The 27196-nt window shown below is 44.6% G+C and overlaps 1 protein-coding gene across 1 annotated transcript in view; it reads left to right on the forward strand.

Moving 5' to 3' along the window:
• Positions 1-19007, forward strand: part of LOC146202312 (L-xylulose reductase-like) — a 46050-nt gene extending 27043 nt beyond the window's left edge. Inside the window, exon 7 of the mRNA XM_084588074.1 lies at positions 18726-19007. Within this exon, the coding sequence (XP_084444200.1) occupies positions 18726-18829 (104 nt within the window). The 3' untranslated portion in view covers positions 18830-19007. The remainder of the gene's footprint in view (positions 1-18725) is intronic.
• The last annotated feature ends 8189 nt before the right edge of the window (positions 19008-27196 follow it).

Raw genomic sequence — 27196 nt, forward strand, 5'->3', positions numbered from 1 at the left:
AGCCAACATATAAAGCCCCGCTTTAACAGAGCTGTATGAATGTGCCTGCATGGCCTAGGGATAACATGAATGCAAAGGTTTTGGCAGGCTGATTGTGATATCACCCTCCCACATGAAAGGGGAGGCCCGAGTTGGCAGATTCTGCCAAACGTAATATCGGGAAGCCGTACGTCCAGTTAGTACTCGGCCATGTCAGCTGCCAGCTACCATCTTTCACGACTTCTTCTTTCTTCGCTCTTCGGGCAGGCACCGGACAGGCATGGACAGGCACAGTGAAATGGTGAGACAGTGGCCAGTGTAGCTCTCACTACAAAAATAGCTTTTCTCAAATGCTGGAAACTGGTACAGACTGAATTGGCTCCGATAGTTGGTGCCTGTCACTACTAAGCTCATCTATGACATGGACAACGAAAAAATAAAAATTAAATACTTCAATTCCATCAAGAGTTATTGAAAGAAAAAAAAAAGCCGCATTGGAAAGGAGAATGGCTTTGCTGCAAAAACTGCGCATTGCTCAAAGCACTGCTAGATTCAGTTCAGTTCAGTTCAGTCGTTCAGTCATGTCCGACTCTTTGTGACCCTATGGACCATGTCACGCCACGCTTTCCGGTCTCTCACCATCCTCCTAACATCACATAACTTCATCTGCAGTGCCTCGAGGATGCCATCTAACCATCGCGTTCGCTGCCTACCCCTTCTCCGGCGACCCTCAACCTTTCCCAACATCAAATCTTTCTCCAACGACTCCTCTCTTCTCATCAGATGACCAAAGTAGCTGAGCTTTAACTTTAGAATTTGACCCTCCAATGAGCAGTCAGGGTTTATGGTTGACAATATCGACTGATTTGATCTTCTGGCAGTCCAAGGAACTCTCAAGAGTCTTCGCCAGCACCACAATTCAAACGCGTCAATTCTTCGGCGGTCAACCTTTTTCACAGTCCAACTCTCGCATCCATACATCACAACTGGAAAGACCATAGCACGAGTTATACGGATCTTGGTTGGCAGACTAATGTCTCTGCTCTTTACTAGGCGGTCAAGGTTAACCATTGCTCTCTTTCCTAGAAGCAGGCGTCTCCTAATTTCATGGCTGCAGTCTCCTTCCGAGGTAATCTTGGAGCCCAAGAAGAGAAAATCTGTCACAGCTTCCACTTCTTGTCCATTGATGCTCCAGGACTTGATAGGGCAAGACGCCATGATCTTTGTCTTTTTAATGTTCAGTTTAAGCCCAAACTTCTCACTTTCTTCTTGTACGCGCATCAGAAGTCTCTTGAGTTCCACTTCACTTTCTGCCATTAAAGTGGTATCATCCGCATATCTAAGGTTGTTGATACGTTTTCCAGCAATCTTCACTCCAGCTGAAGACTCGTCCAGACCGGCCTTCCTCATGATGCACTCTGCATATAGGTTAAATAGGCAGGGCGACAGTATGCAGCCTTGCCTCGCTCCTTTCTCAATCGGAAACCAATCAGTAAGACCATGCCCAGTTCTGACTGTGGCCTCTTGTCCTTCATACAGGTTCCTGAGGAGACAGATGAGGTGAATTGGAACTCTCATCTCTTGGAGAGCTTGCCACAATCCGCTGTGATCTACGCAGTCAAACGCTTTCGCATAATCAATAAAGCAGAAGTAGATGGGTTTCTGGAACTCTCTTGCTTTTTCCATGATCCAGCGAAGGTTGGCAATTTGGTCTCTAGTTCCTCTGCCCTTGCGAAACCCAGCTTGCACGTCCGGAAGCTCCCGATCCACATACTGCTGCAGCCTTCCTTGGAGGATTTTCAACATCACCTTGCTAGCATGCGAAATAAGCGTCTTGCCTCGTTAGTCCTTTATCACGCCCAGCTTAGCACAGAAGCTTCCTTTGATATCTTTGATTGTCTTATACAGAGCTCTTGTGTTCCTTAATTGGCTGTTGTCCTCAACTGCTTGGCACTGTATGTTCAGGAAGGCATTCTTATCTCTCCTTGCTATTTTCTGAAAATCTGCATTGAGAACCTTGTATCTTTCTCTTTCCCCCATAACTTTTGCCATCCTCCTTTCCTCAGCTATTTGCAAAGCCTTTTCAGATAACCAGTTTGCTTTCTTGCATTTCTTTTGCTTTGGAACTACCTTAGTAGCAACTTCTTGTATTATATCACGAACATCAGTCCACATCTCTTCGGGCTCTCTGTCTTCTAGATCTAATTCTTGAAATCGATTCCTCACTTCCACAGCATATTCTAATGGAATTTGATCCAGATCATACCTGAAAGGCCTTCTAGTTTTCTGCGTTTTCCTCAATCTAAGCTTAATTTTGGCAACAAGAAGCTGATGATCGGGGCCACAGTCGGCCCCAGGCCTTGTTTTTACTGCTTGTATAGAGCTTCTCCATCTCTGCCGGCAAAGAATATAATCGATCTGATTCCTGTACAGACCGTCCGGTGAAGTCCATGTGTACAGGCGCCTCTTATGCTGTTGAAAATGAGTATTCGCTATGGTCAGGTTGTTTTCTTGACAAAACTCTACTAGCTTCTGCCCAGCTTCATTTGGCTCGCCAAGACCGAACTTGCCTATAATTCCGGATATTTCTTCACTCCCGACCTTAGCATTCCAGTCTCCTATGAGAAAAACGACGTCTGATGATGGGGTGCCGTCTAAAAGGCATTGTAGGTCCGCATAAAATCTCTCAACGTCAGCTTCTTCAGCTGTAGTGGTCGGTGCATTGACTTGGATAACTGTTATGTTGAAAGGGTGACCTTGGATCCAAAGTGAAATCATTCGGTCGTTTTTGGGGTTGTACCCTAGCACTGCTTTGCCCGTTCTTCTGTTTACTATGAGAGCGACCCCATTCCTTCTCTTGGATTCGTGCCCACAATAAAAGACATAATGGTCGCCGGAGTTAAATTCTCCCATTCCGGTCCACTTGAGCTCGCTGATACCCAAGATATCAATGTTCAATCTGTCCATTTCTCGCTTGACGACATCCAGTTTACCTTGCGTCATAGATCTTACATTCCATGTTGCTATGTGATATATCTCCTTGCAACATCGGACTTTCCGGTCGCTTCCCGACACATCCACAACTGAGCGTCCTTTTGGCTTTAGCCCAGCTGCTTCATTCGTCCTGGAGCTACTAGGAATCACCCTTTGTTCATCCCCAGTAACATGTGGGACGCCTTCCAACCTGGGAGGCTCATCTTCCGGCGCCATATCTTTAATGGTATTGTGACTGGCCATAGGGTTTTCTTGGCAGGAAATACTGGAGTGGGTTGCCATTACCTTCTCCAGTGAATAACATTTTGTCAGAACTCTCTGCCGTGACCTGTCTATCTTGGGTGGCCCTACACAGCAGAGCTCACGACTTCATCGAGTTTCGCAAGCCCCTCTGCCACGACAAGGCAGTGATCCATGAAGGGGACTGCTAGATTACACGTCCATGAAGGAGCTTGACATTGCGTCTGGGTATAAGGCAGACCTCTGCGATGTGACTTCGCAGACAGCAGTATCTGCTAATATATTGATTTTCGCGAAATAGAACCACGATGTGATGGCAACAGAAGATACATATCTGAGGAGAACCAGTGCGCATGGATTCACGTCGTTGACCTGTCATGTTTCACCAGCAAATTCACGTGGTTGGAGGTTTTAGCCAATAGCATATGGGATCAGCTATATTGTTGTTTAGACGCTAAACGAGATACATCAGCGGCTAAACGTCCAGACAGAGAATGGGAACAGGATGGGAACAGTAGTGTGCACGCTATACTGAGAATTGTGAAGGTTCATCTGAGCACAGTGTTTATTAGGCATCAGACCTGTATTAAAAAAAAAACAATATTAATCTCCTTTGTGTACGCGTATTCGTACACCGTACTATATGAAACGACAGTGACCACGGCCAAGCGCTGGGATCAGTTACAAGTTGAACCTTGCCCATGCTGGACTCAAAAACATCCTGCGGCGGATGACACAGCGTAATGACATCGCAGACATGTTTTACACCCGGAAGCAATATCAATATGTTTTGCACTTTCATGTACACGTATTTGAGCAGTGTATAAGGAATGCGCCAGAGCAGCAACCAAGGTTTTGCCGTTTGTAGCTAGGCTCCACCGTTCGCAACAAGTATTGGCAGTGCAGTATCGCTTCACGAAGTAAAATTGGAATGTAAGCAGTGTGGGCATGTCAGTCGTTTATTATTTCATCATTTTTTGCTCTGAATGCGAACAAATAGCACGGAAACCAGAGCACAAAGCAGACGCAGCTAGCGCAACGGCAGCAGCCATAAGCGCAGCAGACTCACTCAGCCGTTCAACATGGCATCGCATAGCGCGGTTCTCTGTAGGCCCGATAAATGGCAGCAGTTTTGCATAAGGTCTATTGCGGCCAAATGGAGTTTAAATGTGTACAAAAAATAGTAAAGCATTACTGAAGGAGTCTGAGAGTCAGGTTTAGTAACGTCTTTTTTAGAAAACCGAGGCGGTTTTCTCCCAAGCTTCCATCCTGGCAGAGCTAAACAAGTTTGCTAGAATAATGCGGCCACTGCCAGCACTAACCAGGAGTAACTGCTGGCCATTTGGAAGGGAGGAGTGTCCTGCAGTGGACACTACTACACAGCTGTTGTGATAGTAATGACGTTGCACATGAGAGGAAAAGGTGTACCACCCTGGGTGCTAATCCTTCAGGAGGTGCAGCATGACGCTCTTCGGCAGTCTTTGCCTCTACAGTCTTTACTCTGACTGCCCTCACATTTATGCCAACCTGGAGCACTGTCTTCAATCTTGTTTTGTAGCAACCTGATTCTCTCCCCCTATTTTCATCATCCATCTTCTTGTAACTGGGCATTCTGGCTGGCGTACAATGATTTGACCATTCTATTCAAGGCAGAGTACCTACGAAGCGCTTGATTTGCTGCCCTAATAAGTGTCATTCACACGAGCATGCGTATGTATGTCATGGTGACCACCGTGCGGAACAATTTGTGCACGAGTGTAAACCTGGCACTCATATCAGCTGATATCCTGTGTAGGCGTTTTTAGACTTGACGCTGTTAGTTCAATCCCTGCAAAATGTTGCACCTTACATGTTGGCAGGTTACAGTTTGTTCAATATATAGGGACTTCACAAGTGATGTTTTTTGGATGGACATGTTGGCAGGTTATAGTTTTTCAATACATACGGACTTCACAAGTTATGTGTTGTGGATGGACATGTCCTACTGCACATGTGTGGTGGTGGTTATTAGTGTGTAACTATGTGACTATGTGGTGGTCTTTGTGACTGTCCAGCGTGGTATTAGTTTCTGGGCAAAGCAGAGGTGTGGAGAAGCAAGTGTGTGTAGAATTGGTGACTGCCATGCTTGGAAGATGTTTATGTTCTGCGGGGAGGAAAGTGCCAATATCCCCTTGGCAAAGAAGAGGGAGATGAGAAGATGTACTTGAGTGTAGAAGAAGAGGAGTGGTGAAGAGGAAGTGTTTTCAGATCCATAATACAGTTGGTAGTGTGCGCATGTGTTGTGTCTCTTCACTTGTGTTTGTGTTTGTTGCGCCACATTTCTGGATATTATGCACCTTATCATCGAGCACTTTGACCCTGCCGAGTTTGTAGCACTAGTTATTTCCTTGCCAGCACAAGTCCTTGCGCTAAAGAAAGAAAAGTCACCATTTTTGAAGAAGATGAGTAAATATTTTGTGCTCTGTAGCAGTTCTGCCTCACTTCCGGGACCATCAAAGTACATTGTTATTCACATCAAGGACTAATTTTTTTTTATTTTTCTCTGTCTGGGGGGGTACATTTAAGCCCCAAACATTTATGATGTGAGTCAACTGCCCATCTGGTGTAATTTTTTTGCCCAAGTAACTACTGTGAGCACTTTCAAACTGTTGAACTAAGGAAATACAACAGTTTTTCAGTTACACTATTTTTTATTTTTTATAGTGAGACATCATTCGTCGTAATCATCTGTGTAGTGACTACATGCACAAAAAAGCGAGAAACCATTTGCATAATACACATATTACTCATCTAGTATAACAGCCCAGCAAGAACAAAAGCAGATACTAAGCTTGTATTGCTATGAGAGCTCCTTGCTGAATTATTCATGTCAAGTGGTAGCCTAACCAGCAAAATTTTTTTTTCTGCTGAAGCCATTCTCAGGTTATTGCCTAGGACTGATCCACATAACTTACAATACCAGTGATCATGCACCATGGTATATTTGAAATCCTTTATTCTTTTTTGTAATGTGCTCCAGTTTACCATAAATCGCATCTTATTGTTAAGTGCATGTGTGGCTGTTCTCCTGGAAGCAGCACTATCAGTTCAGTTCAGTTCAGGCGTTCAGTCGTGTCCGACTCTTCGTGACCCTATGGACCATGTCACGCCACGCTTTCCGGTCTCTCACTATCTTCTTAACATCACGTAGCTTCATCTGCAATGCCTCAAGAATGCCATCTAACCATCGCGTTCGCTGCCTACCCCTTCTCCGGCGACCCTCAACCTTTCCCAACATCAAATCTTTCTCCAGCGACTCCTCTCTTCTCATCAGATGACCAAAGTAGCTGAGCTTTAACTTTAGAATTTGACCCTCCAATGAGCAGTCAGGGTTTATGGTCGACAATATCGACTGATTTGATCTTCTGGCAGTCCAAGGAACTCTTAAGAGTCTTCGCCAGCACCACAATTCAAACGCGTCAATTCTTCGGCGGTCAGCCTTTTTCACAGTCCAACTCTCGCATCCATACATCACAACTGGAAAGACCATAGCACGGGTTATACGGATCTTGGTTGGCAGACTAATGTCTCTGCTCTTTACTAGGTGGTCAAGGCTAACCATTGCTCTCTTTCCCAGAAGCAGGCGTCTCCTAATTTCATGGCTGCAGTCTCCTTCCGAGGTAATCTTGGCGCCCAAGAACAGAAAATCTGTCACAGCTTCCACTTCTTGTCCATTGATGCTCCAGGACTTGATAGGGCAAGACGCCATGATCTTCGTCTTTTTAATGTTCAGTTTAAGCCCAAACTTCTCACTCTCTTCTTGTACGCGCATCAGTAGTCTCTTGAGTTCCACTTCACTTTCTGCCATTAAAGTGGTATCATCCGCATATCTAAGGTTGTTGATACGTTTTCCAGCAATCTTCACTCCAGCTGATGACTCGTCCAGACCGGCCTTCCTCATGATGCACTCTGCATATAGGTTAAATAGGCAGGGCGACAGTATGCAGCCTTGCCTCACCCCTTTCTCAATCGGAAACCAATCAGTAAGACCATGCCCAGTTCTGACTGTGGCCTCTTGCCCTTCATAAAGGTTCCTGAGGAGACAGATGAGGTGAATTGGAACTCCCATCTCTTGGAGAGCTTGCCACAATCTGCTGTGATCTACGCAGTCAAACGCTTTCGCATAATCAATAAAGCAGAAGTAAATGGGTTTCTGGAACTCTCTTGCTTTTTCCATGATCCAGCGAAGGTTGGCAATTTGGTCTCTAGTTCCTCTGCCCTTGCGAAACCCAGCTTGCACGTCCGGAAGCTCCCGATCCACATACTGCTGCAGCCTACCTTGCAGGATTTTTAACATCACCTTGCTAGCATGCGAAATAAGCGCAATCGTGCGGTAGTTGGAACAATCTTTGGCACTGCCTTTCTTTGGAATGGGGATGTAAACTGACCTTCTCCAATCCTGTGGCCATTGCAGGGTTGTCCAAATCTTTTGACATAATGTATGCAGTGTGTTAACAGCGTCGTGGTTGAGGTTTTGAAGCAACTCAGCTGGAATACCATCAATTCCGCTAGCTTTGTTCTTAGCAAGGCTGGCTAAGGCCCATTCAACTTCACTCTTCAGGATGCCCGGCTCGACATCAGTAATCACAACCGTCCTATGTTGGGTTTGCACATCCGGGTCCTTCTTGTACAGTTCTTCTGTGTATTCCTGCCACCTCTTCTTTATCTCTGAGGCTTCAGTGAGGTCCTTGCCTCGTTTGTCCTTTATCACGCCTAGCTTAGCACAGAAGCTTCCTTTGATATCTTTGATTGTCTTATACAGAGCTCTTGTATTCCTTAATTGGCTGTTGTCCTCAACTGCTTGACACTGTATGTTCAGGAAGGCATTCTTATCTCTCCTTGCTATTTTCTGAAAATCCGCATTGAGAACCTTGTATCTTTCTCTTTCCCCCATACCTTTTGCCATCCTCCTTTCCTCAGCTATTTGCAAAGCCTCTTCAGATAACCAGTTTGCTTTTTTGCATTTCTTTTGCTTTGGAACTACCTTAGTAGCAACTTCTTGTATTATATCACGAACATCAGTCCACATCTCTTCGGGCTCTTTGTCTTCTAGATCTAATTCTTGAAATCGATTCCTCACTTCCACAGCATATTCTAATGGAATCTGATCCAGATCATACCTGAAAGGCCTTCTAGTTTTCTGCGTTTTCCTCAATCGAAGCTTAATTTTGGCAACGAGAAGCTGATGATCGGTGCCACAATCGGCCCCAGGCCTTGTTTTTACTGCTTGTATAGCGCTTCTCCATCTCTGCCGGCAAATAATATAATCGATCTGATTCCTGTACAGACCGTCCGGTGAAATCCATGTGTACAGGCGCCTCTTGTGCTGTTGAAAATGAGTATTCGCTATGGTCAGGTTGTTTTCTTGACAGAACTCTACTAGCCTCTGCCCAGCTTCATTTGGCTCACCAAGACCGAACTTGCCTGTAATTCCGGATATTTCTTCACTCCCGACCTTAGCATTCCAGTCTCCTATGAGAAAAACGACGTCTGATGATGGGGTGCGGTCTAAAAGGCATTGTAGGTCCGCATAAAATCTCTCAACGTCAGCTTCTTCAGCAGCAGTGGTCGGTGCATAGACTTGGATAACTGTTATGTTGAAAGGGTGACCTTGGATCCGAAGTGAAATCATTCGGTCGTTTTTGGGGTTGTACCCTAGCACTGCTTTGCCCATTCTTCTGTTTACTATGAGAGCGACCCCATTCCTTCTCTTGGATTCGTGCCCACAATAAAAGACATAATGGTCGCCGGAGTTAAATTCTCCCATTCCGGTCCACTTGAGCTCGCTGATACCCAAGATATCAATGTTCAATCTGTCCATTTCTCGCTTGACGATATCCAGTTTACCTTGCGTCATAGATCTTACATTCCATGTTGCTATGTGATATATCTCCTTGCAACATCGGACTTTCCGGTCGCTTCCCGACACATCCACAACTGAGCGTCCTTTTGGCTTTAGCCCAGCCGCTTCATTCGTCCTGGAGCTACTAGGAATCGCCCTTTGTTCATCCCCAGTAACATGTGGGACGCCTTCCAACCTGGGGGGCTCATCTTCCGGCGCCATATCGATAATGGTATTGTGACTGGCCATAGGGTTTTCTTGGCAGGAAATACTGGAGTGGGTTGCCATTACCTTCTCCAGTGAATCACATTTTGTCAGAACTCTCTGCCGTGACCTGTCTATCTTGGGTGGCCCTACACAGCAGAGCTCACGACTTCATCGAGTTTCGCAAGCCCCTCCGCCACGACAAGGCAGTGATCCATGAAGGGGAGCACTATAGACCTTATGCAAAATTGCTGCCATCTATCGGACCTTCAACGAACCACGCTACGCGACGCCATGTTCAAGGGTTGAGTGCGTCGGCTGCGCTTACGGCTGCTACTGTCGCATTAGCTGCGTCTGCTTTGTGCTGTGATTTCCGTGTATTTGTTTGCATTCAAAGCAAAAAATGGCGGAATAATAGACGACTGATTTGTCCACGCTGCCTACATTCCAATTTTACTTCGTGAAGCGATACTGCTCTGCCAAAACTTCTTGCGAACGGTGGTAACAGCATAGCTACAAATAGCAAAACCTTTGTTGTTGCTCCGGGGCATTCCTTGATACACTACTCAAATACGTGTCCATGAAAGTGCAAAACATATTGATATTGCTTCCAGGTGTAAAGCATATCTGCGATGTCATTAGCGTACACGAAGGAGCTTAATGTTATTTCTTATTATTTTTTTTTTATTATAGGACTGATGCCTAATAAACACTGCGCTCTGATGGACCTTCACAGTTCCCAGTGAAGCGCACACACTACTGTTCCCATCCTCTGTCTGAAAGTTTAGCAGCTGATGTATCCCGTTAGCATGTAATCAACCCAATAGCAGATCCCATATTCTTTGTTACTGGCTAAAATTCCCAATTAAGTGAATTTGCCGGCAAAACACGACAGGTCAACGACGTGATTCCATGCGCGCTGATCCTCCTCAGATATGTAGCTCCTGTTGCCGTCACATCGTGGTTCTATTTCATGAAAATCAATATATAGCAGATACTGCTGCCTGCGAAGTCACATAGCAGAGGTCTGCCTTATACCCAGACGCAATTTCAAGCTCCTTCGTGGACACGTATTCAAGCAGTGCTTTGTGCAATGCGCAGTTTGTGCGGCAAAGTCTTTCTCCTTTCCAATACCGCATTTTTTCTTTTTCTTTCTGTAATTCTTGATGGAATTGAAATATTTCAGTTTTTTTCGTTGACCATGTCAGGGACGAGCTCAGTAGTGAGATGGGGGGGGGGGGGGGGGGGGAGGCAAACGAGGTTTAATGGCTTTTTTTGCTTGTGAAGATATTGAATCAAAAAACTAATCACACTGTGTTCTCAGGCGATGTTCAACACTAGCGACATTCTTCACGAAATCGTTTTGCGGAAAATTAGCGAACGTATACGGGTTGAATGGTAAATGGCGGTTTTCTTTTTATAGCTGCGAAACATATTTTGCAAAATCCGAATTTATTTGGCGTCCAGTCAGTTGGCACCTGAAAGAACACGAATGTTTTCAGTGTGGAGCTGTGATGCATGGGATTTTTTTTTTTTTTGCCATATTGCAAAACAACAAGCATTATTTGCCAGCAGCAATTCAGGGAAGTAGTAGAATGTACCAAGCAATGGGCATACAGAATATGTGATGCATACATGTATAGGGCTGGGTACTTTTAGGCAAAATAAAGTTGGAAGACATGTGTGTGCTCATTCTTGCTTCTACTGCAATAGCCGCAGTGGCAAACCTCATTGCTAAGCGCGGTAAGGCTTGCTACAAACGATATTGCTCTGTGGATAGTGTCAAATGGTTGACAGTTTCAATCCCTACCTCATTACACTGTTTTCGTGGCGCGCCATGAAGGTTAAGCGAAGAAACAGCATTATTCAGTGATATGGATGGGAGAAAAGAAAACTGGCATGGTCTAAATTAAGGCGTAACTTCTTTTCGATGCACCTCACACAACTCGCAGAAAAAAAATCTCGCACTAATAAAAAAAAGCAAACAGACCGGTGATCACCATCACTATAACAACAACAATCATGCGAACTCACGGTAGACGAGTTCGCATTCTATATTGAATATCGCGCTGGAATTTAAGAGAGCAGTAGCCTTTGAAGTGCCGAAACCTGTTCTATCTGTATACCTGGACGTATATACATACGGGCGAAATCTCTTGACAACTTTTATGCATGACACCTTAAAAGCTGAGGTGAATTGGCGCAACAAGGAAATCAGGAACAACACTCTTGCACATCTTTTATGCGAAAGGGTGATGCGCAGTCGGTCAGCAGGCAAATTTAACACACCGTGAGTGATATATTTCATCTGCCTTAGCACCAGGTACTGATTTGCAATCTTCCAATGCACGCCATATAAGATATTTTACAATTCAGGCGCACCGTTGCGCACAACAAGGGGCACAACAATATGTCGATATTATCGGCAACAGCGAGCAATAATGCAGCCGGCTGCGCAACCCCCTATGCCGCTTGCCGCTTCTCAATGCAGCTACCCTTGAACATGGCGGAAACGTGCGCGGCGGCCGATAGATGGCAGCAATTTTGCATAAGGTCTATACCCTGTGGGCAGTGTTTATGAATAAGCAAATGAGGTTCTTGTGGAGCTGGTTCTGCATCAGGGTTGCTTCCCTTCGAGCTCTTCAGCATAAGCGTTCATTCTTGTTTGTGCATTATATTTAGCACCCTCATACCTTCTTGTATTTGTCTTTGCATAAGGAATGTCCACATAAACAGTGCTCATACTGCGTTGCTCTCTTCCTACATTCTATCTCTGCACTGTTTTCCTGACATCATCTCAGCACACGTTTTTGAAGCCATATGCTTACATTCTGCATGGAAACTACCGTATTTACTCGTGTAATGAGCTCACCTTTTCTCAAGAAAAATTTAAGACAGCTTGGGGGCAGGGTCCATTTTGCGGGAAAAAAATACATTTTTATGCGAGAGTTGTCCACCCTCTCACCTATCAGTCCCCAACGAAAGCATGCGGTCAGCTGCGATTAAGACACCTTCATTCACTGCTTCACACTCCACGCGTTCCAATGAATTTGTGGCAATGGACAGTGCCCACTGGGCCCAATCGCTGCATGTACTAAAACCAGCATGCTTGTGCAACCGGGCCAGCCAAGCGAGTAGCTGCTAGTGCTAGCTTACCAGTCAAGGGCCCTGGCATTGTGCCAAGTGCGCCCCCCCCCCCCTCCCTCACTGCAAGAGCTTACTTCAAAAGATACATATTCACTGGGATGGTATCGCTGCGCAGCATCTTGGCACGCTGCCAAGAAATGCACTGGCAACGGAGCGAAACGAAGAGATGCACTAAGACTTTTTCAATTCTCAGCGGCAAAACTGGGAGTAGGTTCATTACAGTAAATATGGTAACGAGCATATGAGCATAAAAAAAAATATTACCAGGTGTAGCTTGCACCTAGTATATATTCTTCAGTCTGGCTTAGAAGTGACATGCTGCACCAAAGGGGGTGCATATTGGACCAGTGCTCATGACCTGTTAAAACCAGCCTTAGTGCTCTTGCTACGTTGCGAAGGCAGTTCAGTCTTGATGGGAACAGGCATTACTGGTAGCACTGTCAAGTTTTGTGGTGGGAGAGTAATATCAGGAACATTAATTCAAGCCAAGGTCAAAAAGCACGGTACAGCGTGCATCATCTCCTCTGCACTGCTTCTTCACCCATTTCTTTGCAATTCAACATACGTCTGGTATGTCCATCCAAATGGGACGCCCCCTTGTAGCTCTGAGTGCTCTTCCCCATTTGAAAGCATTGACACAGTGCTGAAGTAAATGTATATAGGCCAGACCCTCAACAACAAAAAGTTATACAATAGTTTGATGCAACTGGGATTAATAAAACAACATCTTGCCAGAAATGCATGCAAGAGCAGCGCAGTTTAGTCAGTGAAGGGACATCAACTGAAGTGAGTCTTGGGGAGACCTTTTTCGAAGTTTTAGCATCGTTTTCAATGCACTCACTGCATTTTCAGAGGCCGCCGAGAAACGAGCAGTGGGCACTGGTTGGTTTGGCTGTTTTGCACTGGGCTGCTAGCCTAGCTATGAAAGCTCCTGTGCCTCCCATTGGCCGTGAATTACACACCCCAACATCAAACCATCCTTCAGTTACATTCTTAGTGGCAGACTGGCCCGCCTGCTAGGTCTGATTGGTGGGTGGAACATTGTCCACCTGACCTGCATGCAGCTGCGTGCCGTGCTTCGCTTCTGCTTCCTTAACCCTTTCTTTGCTGTAGCAGCATGCTAACATTGGTTGCAGTGCTCGCCATCTATGTTACCCGACTTCGACAGTGTTGGAAGAACAGAGAACACAATTTGCATGTTCTTATTGACATACTTCCTGTCTGTATTAAAGTAACTTTCAGTCGAAAAGCGATATTCCTGCATGAAGTACTCTACGTGCATATACTAGAGTGTTCTGTACAGTACAAATCTAAATGTGTGGCTGTGCATTAGACGTCTTCGGTCAAGCTCAGACTGTGTGGCCAACATTTCTAACGCATAATTTCATGCACACTGGTTGCATGCAGTAAATGCACAGACAATCTACTTTAACATCTTAGTTATTTGAAAAAAATTGTCTATTATTTGTGTAACCACATGAAAGCAAACCATATTCATGCACCAGCTCATAATTATCATTAACGTAGGGGGCACCAATAGAATTCAGTTAACACACTATTGTGTAATCGGTTCTCACAATGCGCCAGCTCTTCTGCGGATCAAGCACAATTACTGATTCTTCAGCAGCAGTGCCTGCATAATAGTTCATGATCCACAGCACCAGCATTACAGGCAGTGCCTGAAAAAATGAATGGAGGTAGCAGGGCTCATCATATTCATTACATTGTTCCCCATTTCGAAGGTCACGAGCACAAAACCGAACACTGCGTTAGCATCACTAATACATGAAGGAATATGATGCAAAAAGTGAACGTGCCATAGAGATGGCAGTAGTGCCTGAGGCAACATGGTCTACGGTGCTAACAAAAATCGCAAACAATGTTCACGGCAGTTGCAATGGTCGGGCAAGTAGGAAATTCTAAAGGTATAAAGGGAGAAATAGGGACATTTGTTCCTTTAAGAGCTTTCTCAATCTTTCTCTATTTACATAAAGCAGATGTGGGAGAGGTTGTGAAATTATCCAGTACCAAAGTGGCCCATGCTTTCCTCCCCTTGCTGCTAGTGCCCAGCAGTGAAAGACTAAATGCTGCTTAGGGTGGCTTCTCCATATCATAGCCATGTCACTTGGGAAATGATGCAAAGAGTTGAAGCTATTGCCATTTTTACCGCCTCTGTAAAAGCCAGCGTGAGTGCTGAATGGTTTCTACAAGGCTACAGCTACCCACTCCGCTGTTTCCTGGGTGCTGTACTTTTGGTGCATGAAGCATAAATACGCAGACTTCCTAGCTACCAACCTTCCATGCCAGTTTATCTTCGGTGAGACTTTCGGGGTGCACGCTCACAACAAGATGGTGCCAAATTCCTTGAAATGCCATTCAAGACATCATCGTGAAATGAAAGCATGGTGTCGCATTTTGCACGACTGCACAGTAGCGGCGGTGGAAGTTTTGAATGGTAAAGCCACCAGCAGGGGTGTGACACATTGGCCATGCTATGAGAGGGCCAGCCAATGGATGTAGCCAGAGCAGAGTCAGAACACTCCACGTATGCAGCAGGCCAAAGCCACAAACATGCAGCGGATAGAACAGAGAATGAACACTCTCGGGATGCTGCCCGCAGTTGTTCTGCTCCACAAGATGCTCTGTGTCAACCCATATACTGCATCATAATGGTCTCGTTGGAGCCTCACAAAACAGAGCAGGATGCACTTATTCTTGGAAACAGCATTGAAATCAAATGCAGCATTTGTAAACATATAATGTGGGCTACCCAGCACTGGTCAACCGCATAACCACGGGTGTATCGCTATTTTTGCTGTCTCGAGAATTTCCCTGTATGCATCAAGACAAAAAAGGGCTCACATAGCCGTGCAGCAACTAAACACCGCTGTGGAAAGTCTGTCTTAATTTTACTGCTGCTTACTCTTAGCAAAGTTGGATCAGCCAAGCTCCTCACAAGCTATCATTTCTGGCTCCTGACAAGTTCAGCTCAAGTGTTTTATGGCATTATGTCAGGATGACTGCAGTGGGTAGGGTCTGCCCAACACATAAAATACATTTTGGCTCATCTTCCATTAAAAAATAAAATGTCTTTTGGTGGTTTAAACTCCACCTTCGCTACTCCACAGTCAGTGTAGGGATATATAATACTTCTTTCAACAATGAACTGTATCTTGGCTTTTAGAAATATTGCCATAAGGTCACCTTGTTGATGAAGATGCAAAAATTGCTGGAAAAATTTATCGAGAAACAGCAAGTCTTGCTTAGTGCTGCATCATTTCTGTCATCATAATTAACTTTTCCCTGTGGGCAGTGATAGCCAGCTGAGGCTGTAGCCTCGGACATGCTGTTCAATTAGCTTTGCTCATTCGTTTGCGTGTGTGTGTGTGTGTGTGTGTGTGTGTGTGTGTGTTTTTTTCTTTTTTTTTTTTCAGCATTCAATTAAAGCCACAGTTAAGAAACGTTATAGGTGGCTACCATAGAAAGAGGCTTTCAGTTTGGGATTCCATTCGTGAGATAGCTTAATGCTGAGAGTAATTAAATGCAATACGTCATCTTAGTGCTTGCTAGTGCATCAAAATAATTAGAGCCTCATTGATATGTTTTCTACAGTAATGTATAGAAAAGCCTATTATTCTGCGGAAAGCATGATTGAAAACAGCTGAGAATTTGAAAAATGTTGCTCAAGAACTAGAAGGTATTTGTTGCCACATTCCATTCATGTAAAGCCCAGTCAGCACCTGGGTTCATATTCAGAATTCTCATTGTTTATGTTGTTTTAATGCGAAAACATTTCTTGCCTCATGAGTGGCATGCACACGAGTTTTCACCGGGCCATGTCCTCGTGACTACAAAAAGAAGAAAATAAGGAAAATATGTGAATCGTGTTCACGCCAGGACTCGAACCACCGTCCTTCCATTCCCCAGCCCAGTGCGAAAACCACTACTCTACGCCGACTTTCGGCAAACCAGTCCACAATGTCCCCTTGTCTAATTTAAGGATGCCTGAGGGCACTGAAGGAAAAGGCAACAGGGGTAGTAAGTAAAAAATTTTAGTATATAGACAAAAATCTTTGAAACAAAATGAAATAAAGAAGGGTGAAAACAAATAAATTAGTATTAAACAAAAAAAGGAAAAACTGATAAGACCAAGTAAAGAGTGAAGTAAAAGTAAATTTGTAGACGCCAGAAAAGCAATGAAATGACAATACGAGCTCATTACAAAAATAAGCATGGAACTCGCAATGCTTTCGCATTTCCGCATGTAAGGAATTTTAATTGCACCCCTGTAAATTTTTCGCCCTCACCTCGAGTCATCTGATTGGTAAAAACACTGGAATTGGATTTCAATTCGGTTGCCATATCGAGCAATGGCAGGAAGTGAATGTGTAATGCCACTTCTGGTTCCACCCATTATAACAAATCAGATGGAGGTTGTGGGGGTTTTTACTAGGTCGTCGAGCCTCTTCTGAGGTCTAGGCTGCAAGCTCTGAGCTCCCGCTATCGCACTCCATGGGCAGTCGTTCTCACGGCCGCAAAGTGGTAATGTGAAGTACGACACAGCACAGAACAGGACTTTTGCCCGGGACCAGATATTTATTGGGTCTTCCCAAAAACGCTGGTGAGGATCTTGCTGGCGACCCTATCCGTTTGGATGGGGCCTGATGGTTGAAGGTCAAGATGGTGACAACAAAGGAAGTAAAGCATAGAGGTATTTACCTTGCATCTTCCCGTTGCCGCAGCTCGCTGTCGTCTCTCTGCGGCCGCAGCTTGTTCCCGCCGATCTCGGCACATCTTGCCCTTTGTCCTTTCTCTGCGCCGCCTAGTGGTGCGCTCCTGCACCCGGCGAGGGAAGAGGGAAACGCGGCACTATCGAGCAGCTTGTTTGGGTTACTCATCCTCGGAGGAGAAGGAATACTTTTGTCCCCTTCATCCATCGCGGCATGCGATGTTTCGGAGGGATGCGCGGTTCTCCGCGATCGCTACAGGATGGAAACGGTGAAAACAACACTTCTGAACACAGCACAAACTCTCAATGCACGCCCTGTTTGCTCAAGGTCTAAGGACCTTTCTGATGCTTGTGGACTGCTATCCTCATTAGGGTGGCTCATAGCACAAAAAATATTTAGGGCAACGGTGAAAGTAGCTGGAATCTCTTCACTGTCACCATTGGTATGTTTGGGCACTTCACCCAATTGCGTTCACGTGTTGAGGAGACCCCACACTATGACTCCCACTGCAACTCTTGCTCTTCCACTTTGTGGGCATCCAGGCTTGGCCTAATCGCAAGTCTGCGCATTGCTGTGATTTTCGGGTGCTTCACACTGTCATACTGCTCACTGCAGAGAAGCTGCCCTGTTTGGTGATTGCCACCAGCCGTCATATGATGTTGTGTGCCCCTTGGCTTGCCCTGCCCACACTTAGCGTGCCTGCAGTTGGTTGTGAAGTGTACTATGCCATCGTAATTTAGCAAAGTTGCACTCATATTCGTTGGAAAATTGTAGTATTGGGACGTTTTTATCAGTCATGATTTTGAGTGTATAAATCGGGAAATTGTACTAACCAGGAGCATACTAGCAAGGTCTATTTTGTTACTCTTCTTAGTTTTAATGAATTGAAGTTCCCTTGCTTCAAACTTAATGTGGCAGTGCTGTGTAAATTCATTCACTGGCTTTGTTATCTTCTGTCACCCTGTACAAATCTTGCATCCCTCATTTACATATTCTATAAGCACAGTATTGAAAGAGGGTGGCCTTAGAACCTTTAATTCAAAAGTGTGTCGTAGCATTCATAGAAAGTCTTTTGTACCCTTAGTCATCAGTCATGTGCCTATGAAATATTCTCATTTATTTTTGGCTTATTAGCAGCATTGCAAAGTTATTTGGCAGGAAGTTCATTCGTAGTAGAGGTTTCTTTTTTTACTTGCTCGTAATAAATTTTAAAAAATTGAACTTTTCATGCAAGGAGAATGTAAAGACCTGTGCAACTCAAGTAAATAGCTCGACTTTTGCACCTGAGCATAGACGTGACAAGATGTTTCCAGTAATATTAAAAGGTGATTTAGTGAGCAGCCTTAAACACCAGTGCTCTCTGAGGAGTTGCTGTCAGCACCCATTATTTGCTTGTGTCAGAAGCGCGTGCAAACCCACCTGTCTCATATTTCTGGAAGAAAATCAAGCAACATTCTAGTAAATTATTTCAGTTCCCCAAAAGTGCCTGTGAGGTAATTGACAGGGCCCAAATGATTTTTCTTTTTGTTTGTCTTGCTCATTGCTTGCAGAGCCTGAAGAGGTCTGTGATGTGGTCCTCTACCTGTTGAGTGAGCGCTCTTCCATGGTCACTGGCACAGTGTTACCAATCGATGGTGGTTACACAGCCTGCTGATACAAGACTTTTTGGTACCACTCAAATTTTGTTTTACTACTAATAGCCAATATCCTACTATGCACTTAAAGTGAAACTTGTGGTTGCTGCAGTTAATGCTGTATTTAATTTGATATAATCTCATCTTTTTGATAAAAAGTTGAGCCTGTTGCAAAATAAAGAATTTGAACAACTTGTGGCTGAGTGTTTAGAGTATCCCTCTTTGTTGATTTCTTTCTCATGTAGACAATTTTGTGCACTCTTCATTTCATTTCTGGAGTTGATTGTGAAATTGCTACTGATATTCCTGTAATTTGACAGCGTGAGCACTGTTCAATTATATTCTGGTTCATACAGATTTCGTTTCTTATGCCTGACTGGAAAAATTGAGGTATAAACTTCTTTTTCTTTTCAGTCATATTTTAAATGTTGTTTTGCAGAACATCAGCTGATTGTGGTTACCATAGTTCAGTGTGAGAACAAGATTACTTGGCATTGCATGCATGTCTCATCCAAAGTGTATTGTTTACAAGCTAGTTTTATTGGCTCAGTGTAAAATTGGAGAGCCACATAAGAAATGGGGGCTGGCAGTGAAAAATTAACAAAAATTTGCAGCAATGTTCACTCAATGTAATTCAACTTTCAGTATCACTTGATAGTATTGCATGTAATAATGCAGTATGGTTATGCATTGGACATCAGTGAAACTCATAATTTTGAGTGAACAATGTTGCAAGTTTATTTCTTACTTTGGATTCAAGCATAGGCAAACAAGGTGTTCCACAGTGCCAAATCTCAATGGAATACAGGCGGGTATCATCATATATTCGTCATCACAGTGCGGTATCATCATATATTCGGGAACAGGTCAAGGCCTGCTTGATAAGTTGACATGGGTGGGCCTTCTGGCAGTGCCTTTGTCTTATTCATGCGGCCAGGCCTCTTTTCAGCATACCTGGTTTACAGGTTCAGTTAATGCATGTGCAGCCCACACTTCAGGTAACTTTATATGAGGTCATTAAAGAAGTTGCATGCAGAAAAGGTATTTATACTAAGCTGTTGGCATTTTCTTTTTTCCTGTAAACAGGTGGTACTAGGCAGCCACCATGCCAAGAGTTTTCATTGACGTTCCAGAGCGTTACACAATGGGCCATACATGATCACATGATAGCTGACATCATTAATGACATTATTTTATGTGGACAAAGGACTCAATGGGCAACTTTCCCATAGCTACTAAATGCTATAAAAGGAAAGTAAGTTCACCAGGCTGTGTCATGAAGCCTTGCAAACGGGTTCTTATAATTGAGCATTTCTTATCATATTAAAATATTCTGGGACAAATTTTGTTTGACTAACCCAGATTTTTTTGGAGGGGAAGAGAAGTAGCCAGCTATCACTATAGGCTTCATAATGAAGGAGTACCCTGTAGTGCATTTTTTCTTTTCACAAAGAAAGCATGCAAAGGACATTCTTTATATTGTATTGGCAATCGCAGCATAGTGCACTGCTTCAGATGCCTTACTGAAATTTTGAGTGGCTTGATATTATCAATACAGTAGAACCCCTGTATAGGGACCAGACAGCTGGACGGGTGGCACCGCCTCTCGGCACTTCGCTCATTGCTGGAATGCACCTGCTGGGCTGGCACATTGCCTGCACATTGAAGTGTGCTGTTGGTTTGTGTGCAAATAGGAAATCCTAATGTTTAGATGATGTGCGTCCTCAGGAGAGCAGAAAGTTGGGATAGTTGTGTGAATACATCCGGTGAAACGAAGTCTGGCCAAACAAGTCTGGCGAGACATGGTGCGTTGTTGGCTGCAATGGCAGCTACGCGAACTCGTCGGGTGCTTAAATCGATTCATTTCTACGGGTTTCCACACAAGGATGAGTGGCGGGTGACCTGAGCACGACTTTTTGAAAGACAGAAGCATGCATCTACATATTTGGTTGCTGTGTTGTCGTGGAAAGTGCTGAATTTTAAAAAATTCGGTTGCAACTGGATGTTTTGTGGCTTCTGCTCTCCAAGAATGACAGCACGAGAGTCTCTGAGCTGAAGCTGCACTCCTTCATCTGTAGTCATTTTATTGACAGTTGGAGATCGGAGGAACCCAACAGCCTAAGTTACAATGCTAGCATTTCCCTGCCTGTGTACACGGAAAAGGAAAGTGCAGCCACCATCGTTGTTCGAGCCGTTGTGCTCTTCAGTGACAGGCAGAAACAGTGTTTGCACAGCTACTTTCGCTGACATAGTTATAGAGAATTTACTTTTTTTCTCTTAACAGAAAGAGTAGATAGAAGACATGAACAATTGCTATTCCCATGAACTTCTTGTCATTTTTCCTTCTCTTCGTTTGTCAACCAATGCTAACGTGCCGAGAGCTCTGCGTTGATACTCTTTGAATTTGTTAACATTTGTGGCATGCCTTTCTCGCCTAATAAAATCACTCATTGCAGATCTCATTCAATTCACATGGTAACAAAAGCTGCTATTAGCTTCATATAAAAGGCAGACAAGAAAAAAAAATCATATTTTAATTGATGGAAATGAGCATGAACGCAGTTTGTTTTTTTTTGTTTCGAAGGCACGCAGATTGCCTTTTGGAGTGTTAATAGGCCCCACACACATTTCTTCTTGAGTAGCAAATATTTCTCTGTTGTTTGTTTTGTATTCACGTTGCATTTCACACTGGTTTACATATTTTCACAGCAGCACCCATTTGCTGGCCTGCCCAAATACAGTGTTTCTCATTGGCGTTTCAGTGAATGCAAGTTTTCCTGATCAGGACATAGAAAAGGCCGTTTTACTTTGGAGAAATTGCTTGTATGACTAATGCTGTAAACAGATTTAGTGGTACTCCGGCAGGCTGCAGTAAAAGGGTATGTGAAAGGAAGGGCTTTCACTTATCCGGAATCCTTGACATCCAAATAGAAAACTACCTATATGGTCGTATCCTCTCAAATTCATCGATATGCAGCTGAAGCGGTCAGGTATCGGCCTCGCAAGTTCGTGGTACGCTGAGAAAGTAGACCACCTTAGCAAATGAGCCATCAGAGGTATTCCTTTAGCAACAGAACGCCCTCTTTGTTGTCTGGTGGCTTATCTTACAACACATCACACTGTCTGTTTTTATTATAATTGTATTTAACAGTTTTGGCAGTATTGGACTATGGCCTTTAAATGCTCAAGGTAGGTATGGTCAGTCGCATTTAACTTCCTTCGCTGGAAAACATCTAGATGAGCAAAAGCCAAAAGCTCCGAAGATCCCTCTATCATAGCAGATGTCCTGAAAAAAACAGAGCCGCTCTTTTCTTTTCACAACCTCCGGAGCATGTCGAGAAAAATGTACTCATAACATTTCCTAAGTCAATCTGTACCAGCTCTGCCGTGTTCAACCAGAGCATCGTCGTACAGTGAAAGCTCGTTAATTCACAACTCGTTAATTCGAAATTTTGGATAATTCGAAATAGTCATCGTGGTCCGGTCCGCAGTGCATAGAAGTCTATGCGCGTAACAGCTCGTTAATTCACTCAAAAATTGGCGCCGCCACCCATAATTCGAACTGCGCGCCGCCAAGCGGCGCTGTTAAAAACCATCGTTGGAAGCTTTCACGGCAGAACGATAGATGGCACAACCATCGGGGCGCTTTTTTTTTTTTTTTTTTTTTTTTTTTACTTTGGTTGGATACTGTGTGAGTGTCCACCCGCTTCAAAGGGCATGGCCACCAGTTCATCATCATCATCGCTAGGGTGCTGGAACAAGTACTAAACAGTCTTTCCTGCCGCGACTCCTTCGAGGAACGACGTTTTAGTGTTATCGACCACGGTTTCGTGTTGCATTTCGTGAGCCCTCGTTTTGCACGCCGCTTGTTGTGAGCTTGTGTCCGCGAGATGTGTTCGCGTGGGAAATACTGTGCCAAGACGGTGAAGGAGAAAGTGGCTATTTTACGCGAGGTGGATGAACGGAAGGCCAGCAAAGTGGAAATCGCGAAAAAGCACGGGATTCCACCAAGCACGTTGTCGACGTACGTCCGAAATAGGAAGGCCATCGAGGATGCCTATAAAGCCGAAGATTTCGCCAGCAACAGAAAAAGGCTTCGGTTAGCCAAGTATCCGGAAATTGAGACCGCTGTGATCACGTGGGTGAAAGAAATGAGAAGCGCTGACATTCCACTGAGCGGCCCAATTATCATGGCGAAGGCGGCCGATTTCGCCCTGCGCTTGAATGTGGAAGATTTTGTCGCCTCCGAAGGATGGTTTCACCGCTTTAGAGACAGACATAATCTTGTCTTCCGGGTGTTGTCTGGAGAAGCCAAAGAAGTGGATGCAGAAACTTGTGCCACGTGGCGAAGCGGTGCTCTGCAGCAGTACTTAGAAAGCTACTCGGCACATTATATATTCAATGCTGATGAGACGGCTTTGTTTTATAAGCTCCAGCCCGACAGAACAGTAACATTTAAAAGGGACAGCTGCGCTGGCGGCAAGCGAAGCAAAGAGCGGATTACTGTTCTGGTCGCCGCTAATGTGACCGGGACGGAGAAGGTCCCTCTTTTTGTTGTCGGCAAGGCACATAAGCCTAGATGTTTCAAGAACATTAGGACGCTGCCGACGGAATACTCCGCCAACAGCAAGGCGTGGATGACGGGCGAATTGTTTAAAAAATGGCTCTTGAAATTCGATCGGAGGATGGAGCTAGGGAAGCGTCAAGTTCTCCTCATTGTGGATAACTGCTCGGCACACAAAGTTGACGCCGAGCTGAAAGCCACAAGGCTCGTCTTTTTGCCCGCCAACACGACTGCGGCCTTGCAGCCGATGGATCAGGGGGTGATCAGAAACATCAAATGTTTATATAGGCGCCACATGATCGAGCGCATGACTTTGTGCACTGGAAACCAGAAGACCAGCACCATCACATTGCTCACAGCAATGCTCATGTTGGTGCGTGCATGGGAGCAGGTCACGCCGTCCACAATTGCAAACTGCTTCCACCACTGTGGCTTTGCTGCCGGAAGTATGAAAGAAAGTGGCGACGATGGGAGTCCGGAGCCTCTGCCTGCGGCTGTGCGTGCTGTGCTGCAGGACGTCAGTTTTGATGATTACGTTGGAGTAGACAGCGATGCAGCAGTGTGCGGTGCCCTAAGTGATGAGGACATTGTCGCTGAAATTGTTGGGGAGCAGTCTGTCCCAGAAGAGGCAGAAGACGAGGACGACGACGAGGAGCAAGAGCCCGTGCGTCCATCCGCGGCAGAAGTTATGGGAGCGCTGAATGTCGCGCACCTTTTCTTCAGCTTTGAAGAGGGGGAAGAAGACTCCCTGCGTCGCATTCGCATGCTAGAAGACCGAGTGAGTACGGTAGCCCTCAGAGAGAAGAAGCAGAAGATAACAGACTTTTTTGCTAAATAAATGTTTTTCGTGCCCTCCGGGCATCAAACGCCTTCATTTTTGCTCACTTTCATTAGTTCGAATTTTGGTTAATTCGAACTGGCCTGGCGGCCCCGTGGAATTTGAATTAACGAGCTTTTACTATATCTAAAAATGATGCTGAGGTGGCGTTACTCATTTCGCTTATATTATGATTAAGTTTGGTAGTCTCAAGGTCAGGTTCAGAGAGCCATTGTAGCATAATTGTGCAGGGAGTCCTGAAAGTTTGTTTGTTTGCTTTTATTACCAAAAAGATAACCATACTTTTGCCTTTAATTTTTCTCCTTTTCCAGCTCTCGTAAGGTTGAAGCTGGAATGTCATCTGTTATTATTCTAGTCTGAACCAGTTGAGCTTATTACCAAAAACGACAGATGCAGCATCTTTTTCATTTGGCTGTGGCTAAAGGTACGTCGGACGGACCCGATCAGTGGTCTTAAAGGTACGTCCGACGGACTCGGCGCGTTTTTCTTCGGGATCCGTCGGACGGATCCGGGAAATATTTTTTAGAGGTACGGCGGACGGACCCGATCGGTAGGGTTCTTCCGACGGACCCAACGCATTTTTCTCCGATATGGGACTTGGGATCCGTCGGGAAAGCCGGACGGATCCTAGAGATGTGGTCGTAGCAACATGGTAGCCATATGTAGCCAAATCGAAGTTGGTATGAGGTGTACGCATGGTGTACGTGCGAGGTGCAAGAAGTATATGTACTACATACTGTATGCGTGAAATGTGAAATTACAAAGAATAGTACAGTGGCAAGAATAGTGCCTAGAATGGGTGATATACTACGTGATGGCATGATGATAGGTTTACGTGAGTTGGACCGCGGCAGGGTGGCAAGCACGACCAGAGCGCAAGCGCATGTAATCGCGGTGTTGACGGCCAGCCCGCGGCCCGCACGCCCGCTCATTTGGTCCTCGTTATCATGTGGATTAACGTCTACGACGGTAGTTATGTAATTATGTAGTTTTGATTCTTCAAAGTTTCCTCACTTCCATATGTGATGAGATGCGTCACGTAACGCATCGCTTCCTGCTCGCATTGAGGTTTGGTGCTGCAAGTTCTACGTAGTACAAGCGGCGCTGAAAAAGCTGGGCACCGCCGGCGTGTCTCTAGCCCAAGCATCGCGTCATTCGTGTTTGTTGTACAACTGGAGGTGTGGTTTGTGCTTACCGTGAGATGCTGTGATTACGGATTACGTCCTACTAGAGTGCTGTGTGAGACTACGAAGAGTGCTGTGATGAGTGCGCCGATGTCCGGACGGACATCAGTGTGTCCGTTCATGATCGGCGGTGTTGCACGTGCATGTCAGTGTTTATTTGGTGCAGTGGTAATTTATTTACACGCACTGTGCAATAATCAGACGAAAGTAAGTCATCGACAATTTGTTAGCCTGCACTACAGAGCTCAAAACTTGGAAAATGGGAATGCACATGATGCATGCAGTTTTCGCATGTTGGAGTGGACCGAAATATAAGTGCCCAGCCCACACCGCCGGGACGCGCATTCCTACAGGTGAAATGGTTCAGGTTTCTGTAAAATAGCTGCCTGGCACAGCACCTTTCGAAATTTTCAGGCTTTTGTACTATTGTTGAAGGCCACTTTATCATAATAAAGGAACGAATATGCTTTATGTGTTAATGACTAGTGTTTTTTCAACATATTATGTTCATTTCTTTTTTCGCTTTTCCTTAATTCCCTTTGTTTTTCATGCTAGAAAAACACAAATAGTACACTTTTAAACTTATCAGTCCAAAGCTGAACATGAATATCTGCCATGCATGTGACAGCTTTAATGCTGGAAAAGTTGACATGTATAGCATGTACGTACACGCTGCGACATCTTAGTGGCACGTTCGGCTACTTGCCCCAAGGTCGTGATGTTTGATACCAGTGATGGCAGTCGCACTTTGGTGCAGGTGAAATGCAAATGCTTCTGTTTTCTGCAAGATGTCAATGCAAAGTACAAAGCCTAGGCAGTCAAATTAGTCTGGAGCTCTCCACTACGGTATTCTTCATAGCTACATATGTCACTTTAGGATGTGAAACCCTACATGCCACAGGTAGGCTGCATTGTTTTTTAGATTTTGTAACCTCTCATCTATGTTTTGCAACATTTGGCTAATTTTAGTTCCCAAACAGTTGCTAAAGATGAAACCGAAGCAGTTCTTGGCATGGTTTGCTGCTTAGATTAATTTGCTAATTGCAGTTCTTTGAAACTTGCATCAATGCTGGACAGTTCAAATAGCAAGCAGTTGAATAACAGAAATGATGTGGATCATGCATTTCAGTTCTGACAAGTGGAAAGTAATGGTCCCCTCCTTGCATGCATAGGTGCCTTTAGACAAATACATACTCAGGTGTGTGATTGTGACGCATATCAAGGGTCAACAGAAAGCCATGTGGAGCCAGTGTGATATTCTTCATGAAGGCTAAAGTAAAATTGTACAACAGCTGCTGTACCATGCAGAAAAAAATTGATCATTTAGTGTATGATTAACTGACCAAGAATAGCATCTTACTCAGAGTATGATGTGATATATATCTGGTTTAGCATCCCAAAATAACTACGGCTATGAGGAACACAATAGTTGAGGGCTCCGGTATAATTTCGACCACCTGGGGTTCTTTTACATGCACTGACACCGCACGGTGCATGACAGCCTATTGTTTCGCCTCTATTGAAATGCCTCTGCTGTGGCTGGAACCAAATCTGCATCTTTGGGTTCAGCAGCCAAGCACTCTTAACTACTGAGCCAGCGCAACGAGGCCAAGTATCAAAATGCATGCCATTACATTTCCTTCTAGCCTGTGGTTTTCTTCACAGAACTAATGTATACAAGGAAAAGTAAATAGCAAGAAAACACTAGTTTTATTGCACATTATATTCACATTTCAGCAAACATTCTCTAGGAAAAAATTTCTCATACTGTTTGCATGGAAACCATGAACATCTTACAAAA

Source organism: Amblyomma maculatum, chromosome 1, assembly GCF_055883805.1.
Source record: "Amblyomma maculatum isolate TAMU_Amacu chromosome 1, ASM5588380v1, whole genome shotgun sequence".
In the NCBI taxonomy this organism is placed as follows: Eukaryota; Metazoa; Arthropoda; class Arachnida; order Ixodida; family Ixodidae; genus Amblyomma; species Amblyomma maculatum.